This window comes from Tachysurus vachellii, chromosome 1 (genome assembly GCF_030014155.1).
Source record: "Tachysurus vachellii isolate PV-2020 chromosome 1, HZAU_Pvac_v1, whole genome shotgun sequence".
Taxonomy (NCBI): Eukaryota; Metazoa; Chordata; class Actinopteri; order Siluriformes; family Bagridae; genus Tachysurus; species Tachysurus vachellii.
Window position 1 is genome coordinate 39878811 of NC_083460.1, and position 10000 is coordinate 39888810.

General features: G+C 40.9%; 1 protein-coding gene across 4 annotated transcripts in view; it reads right to left on the reverse strand.

Annotated features, from left to right (window-relative positions):
- Nucleotides 1–10000, reverse strand: part of ampd3a (adenosine monophosphate deaminase 3a) — a 24047-nt gene that overhangs the window by 9835 nt on the left and 4212 nt on the right. For 3 of the 4 annotated variants that reach the window (XM_060860316.1, XM_060862787.1, XM_060861931.1), the window contains 8 exons: nucleotides 5900–6122; nucleotides 4981–5152; nucleotides 4612–4777; nucleotides 4275–4494; nucleotides 3844–3973; nucleotides 3555–3749; nucleotides 1397–1528; nucleotides 337–500 (listed from right to left, as the gene is read on the reverse strand). In XM_060860316.1, coding sequence (XP_060716299.1) covers nucleotides 337–500; nucleotides 1397–1528; nucleotides 3555–3749; nucleotides 3844–3973; nucleotides 4275–4494; nucleotides 4612–4777; nucleotides 4981–5152; nucleotides 5900–6122 — 1402 coding nt within the window. Of the gene's footprint in view, nucleotides 1–336; nucleotides 501–1396; nucleotides 1529–3554; nucleotides 3750–3843; nucleotides 3974–4274; nucleotides 4495–4611; nucleotides 4778–4980; nucleotides 5153–5899; nucleotides 6123–7801; nucleotides 8129–10000 lie in introns of those variants that run through there. The other variant, XM_060861108.1, reaches the window with a different exon arrangement.

The window sequence follows — 10000 nt, forward strand, 5'->3', positions numbered from 1 at the left end:
CATCATCAATATGGTAGAAGACTCTTACATCACTATATGCATATAGCACACAAGTACTAGAATTAGGGGTGCCATTATTTGTGACCTATCTATTCTGATAGTCTTTGTAATATTACCTAAGAATATATTTACTTTGTCATCATTTCAGTGTGATATAGAAATGAATAAAGCATGAAGACAATTTTCATAGTGTTATATAATTACTTTTTTTTTTTTAAATCTCTGCCAATCATTTTGATGCTTGATGTTGTTCTGATTCTTGCTTCTTGTAACGTCGTCGCTTTACGCTTTACGGTTGATTCTATAAAGACGAGGTTACGTGTGCTAGACACTTACTAGATTCTGGGCACCTGAATGATCCAGCGCATGTTAGGGGAGTAGACTTTATGCTGAATAAACCAATGAGCAAGGCTTTCCCACTCCTCCGGCGAGCGTCCATAGATAGAGAGGCGGGGCTCGGCGTGCTGGTATTTACTCTCCTCCAGATCATGAGCGACTTCCTGTCGGTGTAAAGAACGTGAAATTAGAAGAGACTGATGCATCAGTTATAGATAGATAGATAGATAGATAGATATCTGAAATAGATAGATATCTGAAATAGATAGATAGATAGATAGATAGATAGATAGATAGATAGATAGATAGATAGATACCTTAAATAGATAGATAGATAGATAGATAGATAGATAGATAGATAGATAGATACCTTAAATAGATATAGATAGATAGATAGATAGATAGATAGATAGATAGATAGATAGATAGATAGATAGATAGATACCTTAAATAGATATAGATAGATAGATAGATAGATCGATACCTTAAATAGATAGATAGATAGATAGATATATAGATAGATAGATAGATAGATAGATAGATAGATAGATAGATACCTTAGATAGATAGATAGATAGATAGATAGATAGATAGATAGATAGATAGAAAGATAGATAGATAGATACCTTAAATAGATAGATAGATAGATAGATAGATACCTTAAATAGATAGATAGATATATAGATAGATAGATAGATAGATAGATAGATAGATAGATAGATACCTTAGATAGATAGATAGATAGATAGATAGATAGATAGATAGATAGATAGATAGATAGATAGATACCTTAAATAGATAGATAGATAGATAGATACCTTAAATAGATAGATAGATAGATAGATAGATAGATAGATAGATAGATACCTTAAATAGATAGATAGATAGATAGATAGATAGATAGATAGATAGATAGATAGATAGATAAATACCTGAAATAGATAGATAGATACCTTAAATAGATAGATAGATAGATAGATAGATAGATAGATACCTTAAATAGATAGATAGATACCTTAAATAGATAGATAGATAGATAGATAGATAGAGATGATTATACCTTTATCAGCAGAGCAAAGTACTCTCCTTCGATGTAGTTGTCAGTTTTCAGGTAGATTTCACGTAGCTCGCTCGCTCCCACCGGATTATATTTGGAGTTGAACTTGTCAAAACGATGAAACGTCTGCCTGCCCTGTGTGAGATTAACGTCGGCTCTGGTTAGAGTCAAAGTGCGGAGAATGAAAGAATTTTTCCCACCAGGGTTATAAAACTCACAGTGCTGCACGTGTGTGGCTTAAACATATACGTCACTGATAAAACGTCTTAAAGGTCCTAAAAGGCTGACGTCCTTTTTTTAAATATTAGACATTTTATAAGATAAAATTACAGAACAACCCGAAAGTGTTTTATTCCTCTTTTACCACAGCAACTTCCTAACAATGACATAATATTATTATAAAAACAAAGTCGTTTTAGCCTTTTTAGCCTTTCATAGCTGCATTGAACGTCTCAGAAACGAGCTGCTTTTAATAAAAAAAATTAAGACTGGTACAAAGCACTAATACTGGAGACTCCTTCTAAAAATGCTCCTTACAGAGAAGTACAGGACTCGTGTTCTTGTAAATTCTCAGTTTAAAGAGTTGCTCCTAGTGAAATTCTAAGAAAATTCTTTGAAATGTGGGCGTTTCCCCTTAAAATGAAAGAGAGGACCCTCATAAGGTCTTTTAAGAGGATTAAGTTTCTTTATCAGAGAAGAAAATTTGTGTGGTTTATTTTGGATTACTTTTGTGACCAATCATGTGTGTATATATATATATATATCCTGTCAGTATGTCATGTATAGATACTCTAACATCTCAGATGCCCCTTTTCCACCGAGGCAGTTTCAGTGCTGGTTCGGAGCCTAATTTAGAACCAGTTCTTTCTTTTTCGACAGCCAAAGCACCGGCTCTGAACCAGGAAAAGTGGTTCTTAAGTAGCACCAAAACGTTGCTGGTCTAGACTTAAGAACCGCTTGTGTCAGGGGCTATGGGCGGGGCTGTGGGCGGGGTTAATGTTAGCGCATTTGATAATGTACCTTAAGTATACTAATGTTTAATACACTTTTACTTTACCGTGATATGATCAATTATCAGTACACATGATAGTAAGTAGCTACATGCTAAGGCTAACTTTTTTCTGTGTTAATGATAAAATAACGTTATGTACTTTCTGTACATAATGATGTTATGTACTTTTTTTACAACCTCCGTTTATACAGATCACATGGAGCTGCACGAACACGTTGGATTCGCCGCGTTTGGGTGTTAATGTAGGTTCACAAAGCCACGAGCATTAACAGTAAAGCAACATCCGCCATTGTTGATGTTGTGTTTGTGTTTGCTGCTGCTGCGCTAACGTTGCTGTGTAACGTGACACGTATACAGTGACGTCAGACTCGGCTCTGTGACGCTCTCTAACCGGTGGAAAGGCAAACCGGTTCTTAGAAGGTTCGCCAGTGGAACCAACTTTGAACCAGCACCAGCACCAGCTCTGAACCAGCACCCGGTTCTTTCTGGTAGAAAAGGGGTATTTAACAGCTGAAATGCCACAGCAGCAGAAATGATCTAATTTGTCTCTATAACATTTCTGTGCTGTGTCAGACATGTTTACATTTACATTATATTTATTACATACAGATGTGAGAACATCTCTAATATGATCAGTCACAAACGTAATCCCTACACGACAACCTGAGGCTTATAACAGACCAGATTTTTAAAGCGTTCCTATTTTTTTTATTACACAACACACAGTCTTCAAAAGAATGTGTTTACCTAGTAACAGGTTAAGCCCCACCCCCTCTCTAAGATAAACATTGTTGTGTTTTCCTTAGTCGGAGTTGCTCTGAGATCTGAGGTCCTGAATCACCCTGAAGATAAGATTCCTAGTTAGACAATTTTAAGCTAAATCAGGAGCTCTCTGAGATCAGTATTAGACTCTTTATGAATACGGGCTCTAAGGGTTTTAATCTGTTCTGATTACAGTTAATTTCTGATTAATCAGAAAGCGGACCGCTGTGGCTCGTGGGTTACTGTGAGGACCTTAGGGTCAGATCGGTAGCGACTGACGGAGCCGTGATATCTGTATGGTGTTAAAAATAGGAAAGTGGGTTCAGTGACTTAATCCTGTGACTTAATGACGGTGCAAAATGCCAAGAGGCACCTGGAAGCGCTTACAGCATGGACGTCCAGCGAGTCCACAGTGAGGTCGTAAGGGTCCATGTTGAGGTTGTTGAAAACCTGTTTGAGGCTCAGTCTCTGCCCCGCCTTCTCCAGGACCACGCGCTCTGCGTCCGTCTTATACGTGCTCTGGATGAAGTTAAGCAGATGTTTCTGGTTCATACAGGCTGCAGCGTGGATGTGAGTATCGACCTGTGAATCGCACAAAGGACGGATTTACGAATGCAACTCGCAGTGACGCGCGGCCGAAACGGTACGTGAAAAGTAACGGAGACGCAAATCGCACCTTCCTGACGTTATAGAAATCTCGATGTGGGACTCCTTTGAGTTCTTTGAGCTCGGCCATTTCGTTCAGCATCTCGTGCAGGTAGAACTTGGAGCTCAGGAAGTTCAGTCGTCTGTGACAGTATGTCTTTCTGGCACAGGAGAAAAGATCGCAGAGCAAAATGGTGAATGTTTTTGTTTTGGTTTTTTGTTGTTGCGTGTTGACATGCTGATGAGTTGATCCGGATTCAATGGAGTCAGAGATCAAAATAGGAAATAAATAAATAAATAAATAAATAAATAAATAAAACAGCCTGTGTCTCGAATGTGTTCCTGTAAAAGCCACACCTCCTAGAGGTGGAGTTTTAACAGGATAACAGGTGTCACTATTCTATTTGTTATTGTTTATCTTAAATTTAAAACCTGCCCTCATGGGAAGAGAACTTCACTCACGTGGGTCCGTCTGCGATCATGGCCAGGACGTGGCTCATGTCGATGGCGAACGTCTCGAGGTCAGGGTACGGCAAACAGTGGGGTCTGTTCTCCTTAAGAGCCGTTGCACTCTCGAACACGTGTACAATCCCGTCCCTCACTTTCAGCTCGTAGTTCAGGTTCTCCGGAATGTTCTCCATGCTGTAAGGGTCTTCTCCTTCCTGAGGGCATGGGCAAATGTCTGCGCGGTGCAGATTACCAAGTAAAGCACAACATGGAAAAAAAAAAAAAAAGACAATAAATAAATTAATTAAATTAAATATTTCTTGTAAACAGTGTCCAAGAAAGACACAGATACCTGGCAGGACTTCGTCTTCCTCTCTCCACTTCAGGTTCTCGGCACTGCGCAGGAACCTGGCGGTGGTCTGAGGGAAACGGTGGTACGCCAGCTTGGAATATTTCTCCCGGATGAATAGCGCCTTCAGAAGACTTTTAGCTGCTTGCTCGTAGTCTTCCACAGTGATCTGGTATAAGGGGTAGTCCGCGATTTGATCAGAGGTTAACTAAAGCTAGCTAAATATTCTTCAAAGTCACACCCATAAAAAATAGAAATAAAAACACCAACCAAGAGCTCCTGAGGAACTAACAGGTCATGCTTAAAAATCACTAACCGCACCTTTAACGACAAATAAACTGAGTAATTAAACAAACAAACAAACAAACTCACCCCAGCACAGTAATCGCCACTGATGGTGACTCTCTGGTACTCGGGGAAGTTTTCTGGGATGGCGGGACAGATGGTGGACGGGGAGACGAGCGGAGTTGGTGTGGCTCTTGCCCAGTCCACACAAACAGGGATTTGCATGGACTGAGATCGAATAATCTTCAAACTCTTCTTCCTGCACATCCGATGAGAAACGCATCTTATTTTAATGCGTCTGGTTTTTAACAGTGATATTTTAGTGCTGATTAGCGCCATCTGATGACTGTAAGAGAAACAGCATTTGGAATAGAGACGGGTGAGCCTTTCTTGTTGGGTGTGGGGCTAATTTCTGGGCTGGAAAAATGTGAACAGATCCCTGAAATAAAGAAACTACACGGATCCATTGCATCTGAATTTTTTGGCTCGATTTTATTCGTAAATCCTATTATTGTTACCGGTTTGGAAACACGTTGACAAATTACAGACCGCCCCTTTAATCGTTTAAAGTCGTAGTTTATTCATTTACAACTGAATTCGTTTGCAAATCTAGAGCTCGGTGTGTGTGTGTGTGTGTGTGTGTTATCTAAAGACTACTGCATTGTGTAAACGGTTTTGACGTTTTGTTTTTTCGTTCTTTTTCTTTCTTGTCTTCACGGCAGGCTTAAAACAGCCATGTGGCATTTTCCTCCAAACACTTTAATTAATCAGGTTGCACACAGTATTTATCCAGTCATGCAAATATGCAGATAAGAGGAAGGGTCAGAGGTTTGGTCAAGGTTTAGTAATATCAGATTCTAAACAGCCAGGATTCGTCGTTAACCCTGGAGTGAAGTAGGAGCAGTGAAACAGGTTACATATCTTTAGTGCTGTATATCCTGCTGTAAGGGATATTGGCGCTAACAATAACACCTGCCCCGCAGCTCTGTGCCCGTGCCTACTGTACCTCTTAGCCGTCTCCTCGGAGTGCTGTTCGGCCAGCTCTCGGAGGAGCTCCCTCTCCTTGGCCTGCTGGAGGCCGATGGGACAGTCTTCGGGCACGGTGTACATGGAGATGGCATCTTTATTCTCCTCATCCTTCAGCGCAGAGGCGTAGACCTTCTCGGCTAGCAGGCGCACCTCCTCGTCCACGTCGCTCAGAGTGACCTTAGGGAACTGCCGTGGCATTTCTGCAGAAACACAGCAAACGCTATTCACTCTCTGTGACTGGAACTGTACTGCAGGTGGCTCTCACGTTCACGACGGCAGTAAACGCGCGAATGGTAGCGAACGGTATTGAAGGGAGCCGCCGCGAGACTCGAATCTATACCCTCGTTCCAGAGACGTGACGATACAGCTCTATACATCAGCGTCTCTTAGGACACGTTCCTCTGGACGATCTCTTTCGTTTGTGATAAAAAAGTGCCACAAGGAGCCTCACGGTTGTCACGCTTGTAATCACCCCTGACATTTGAACAGGAGCATGTACTTATTTATGTATTTATCTATTATTTGATGGCTCTTGTCAACACCATGGCTGGAAATAGCATCGGATTGTCTGCTGTGTTTCGACACTACGCTCCTGCCGTGCTGCCAGAAACCTGGTCAGTGGATCAGAAGAACACCGATCTGTAATTATGTAGAAGTATAAATCCGTGACGATAAAACACACATGCCAGAAGAACAATAAGAGAGTGTTTGTAGGGGGAGACTCTAAAAAGGAGGAGGAGTTAAGAGTGTTTGGGGGGAAAAAACTGAACCAAAAAAAAAAAACTGAACAAATACCTGAACAAATCTAAAATAAAAGAAAACAAATTTTTATAAACTCTAAGACTTGTGACAAACTAGGTGCAGGAACATTTGAAAGGAAGTGAAAAATAAAAATAAATAAACCTAATTGCTGTAAAAATAAATAAATAAATAAATAAATAAATAAAATAAAAGTTCTCATATGTTTAAATCTTATTTTTATGAAGTGTAAAGATTCACACTTGAGAGCGCAGTGGAGACTTTTGGAAATGTTTTAACTTTAACAGAAGAGAGAACAACGTGAGAGGGAACATGATGAGAAAGATAACGGAGCAGACGTTCTTATTTTTATATCTCTTTTTTTCTGAACTTTCTGAGAGAGAGAGAGAGAGAGAGAGAGAGAGAGAGAGAGAGAGAGAGAGAGAGAGAGAGAATGAATTCAGTGTTCTGCCTGTCCTCATAAACCAGGTTGGAGCACAAGACAAAACCCTCTCACAGACCCTCAACCCTCCTCATTCAGTGCTGCTGTATCAGTAACACTGCTCTATTGGCTGTGTGAGAGCCAGAGCCAGCCTTCGGTGTCCTTTCTCACGGAGAAATGTCAAGGTTTCGCATTCCGACCAGACCTGTTAAGGAGCACACACGTATATAAACACACACACACACACACACACACATATTCCTGCCATGCCAGCTTTGTGTTGTGCTGCTCTGCTGCTCCCCCCCTCACTCTCTCTCTCTCACACACACACACACACACTCTCTCACTTGCTCAACATGTCCCAAACCAGCACACACACACACACACACACACACACACACACAACAGCACAATGCTTCATTCCCACTCCAGGATAATTCACTTCTATAATTCATTACGCTCTTATCTAACTAAAAAAAAACCAAAACGGACGCTGTATTAAGGAAAGCCGGGAGCTCCTTGCTTTCTGCAGTGTCATACAGCCCTGAGCACCGTAGCGTTTCTCTGCTCTCCTGCGCTGCCGAGGACGCCTTTACGACCCTCTGACGCACGATTAGAAACTCCACAGCTGCGCCCATTAATCTTCCTCCTACGCTACGGGATTGATTATGATGTGAGAGGAAGAGTGCACATCCTTACCATCAGCTCTTGTTACAGCCATTTCAGCTCCAGCTTCAGCTCTGTGTTAGTGTGTGTGTGTGTGTATGCGCATGTGTTGTGTCTCAGGTCCGGTCGCGCTCTGAGGCGCTGCTACGTAGCGTGCAGTGCTTTTGTTTTCTTCAGCGTCCCCGTCTCTCTCTCCCTCTATTTTAAGAGGCTAACGGCATCATTTTTCGCAAGAGCCTCTAATCCTGTGCGCCTGTCAGCACACAGAGACCTCCAGCTCGGACCGTAAGCCTCGCTTACGCTGACCTCAACGTCCCCCACACACACCCCAGGTATAATCTGTTCCTGCTTTCCTCAGGATCAGCGCACAGCTTCGTCCTGTCCCGTCCTGTCCCATCAATCACTCGTCCTTCACCTTCCCTCAGTGCTGGGACAAAACTCCAGGTCTCTCGACTAAGCTGTTCCTTTCTTCCAGTCAATTTTTTTATTATTACTTTAATTTTATGCTTATGTTCTAATTTCTGATCCAAATAAGACGAATATCTGCTTTGTAAACTATTTCTTTTTTTTTTTCCCCCATCAGTTTTTCAACCCTTTGTAGCATGTGAGGCAAATCTGTAATGAACAACAACTAACACCAGGGGGCGAATTTAGCTTTCCGACAGGCGTATCTAGAATTAGCGTGCGAGTTTATTTCTCGAATCTGATTGGTCAGATGGTGCGGGATCAGTTTCTATTAGAGCAGGTTTAGAGTAATGATCTTGTACTGATATTTTATCGTTTCTTTAGCAACAACTTACTTACACAATTGGTTAATTGTTAAGGTATGATACGATGTGTTGGATGAATTTCGCTGGGCTTCGACTTTCTAACAATCAAATATAAACAGTTGTAAAGCTAATTTTTGTTTTCTTCGTTTTTTGAGAGATTATGAAATTTTGAGAGGTTATAAAACGGGCTTTAACGTGAGCGTTTTGATCAACGTTGACCTTCCGCAACGTTATATAGAACAACAAACTTAAATAACGTTTGTTTTTTTTAATACCTACAAATTGTAATTGTTAAAATAAAAAAATAAAAAAACGCAATTGTAGAAGAGAAATAAAACACTAGCAGTAATTATGTGCTGTATTTAATTTTGAGGTGGAAACCGGAAGTGAATCTGGAATCGCTTAAAAGTTTGCGCACCCTTTACAATTTTCCGCATAAATTTGACAAGATCTTAAAACAAATAAAGCAAAAGATTTTAGTTTTAATATTTTGAGGTTGAAGTTATTTCTGTTCAATAGGGACATGTCGGTTACTGAAAACAACGATCATGTACTTTTTATTTTAATAAATAAATGAAAGTAAAAATGTATGTATTCGTTGTTTTTTGTTTGTTTACTCGATCTGCTTTATCTATCACGTTTCTACGCTTAAAATATTCGACTGCATATGAAACGGTAAAGTAATAAAGACTGGAAGAAATTTGACCTCGTCAGAACTTTGCTATAATTAACAGGCTGGTTTTTTTTCTTTCGATCAACTAAAAGCTGATGTAAAATTGTGTGTAAGAATGGATTATGTATCGTATCCCGGCGCTTGACTGACTCGCGCCACACTCTGCGTGCACTCTCGGCTCTAACCCTGGCGCTTGGAACACGAGCGTCGAGGCTGAAAATAAATATTACTGCCGGTCAATAACTGGGCTTGTAACAGATCCCTGTATTAGTCTCTGTGCAACAACTGCAACTTAGCTGATGACACAGAGACTTGTGGCACACAAACACACACACACACGACACGCCGGCTCCGTTTACAGCATGAAGAATGGTATAATCCTCTCTATTGCGAAAGCTCGAGCTGCACATGGCGTATACGAGACGACCGTGTGAGTGTGTGTTGGCGGGGGGGTAAGAGACAGGGTGTTTTGAGGATTATGTTAGCTGCATGTTGTTTGTTTTTATTGCTTCTAATTACTGACCATCGTCTCGGCTGCCTTTATCCGCCTCACAAAACAAGGCTCTGGGCCGCACGAGCTGAAACTCTGCATTCTGTTGTTTTTTCCTTTCTTCACGCCCTTTTACAGCTAAATGTAGATACAAGCGGCTTCTCCGAGGCGCTGAACAAATCCGGGTGGTTATTATGGAGTAATATTACGTTACGTTAAATAACCATGTAGGTTCTTTTTGTGCTACAAAAACAGCTCTGACTCGTCGCGGCCTGGACTGCACAAGACCTCGGAAGGTG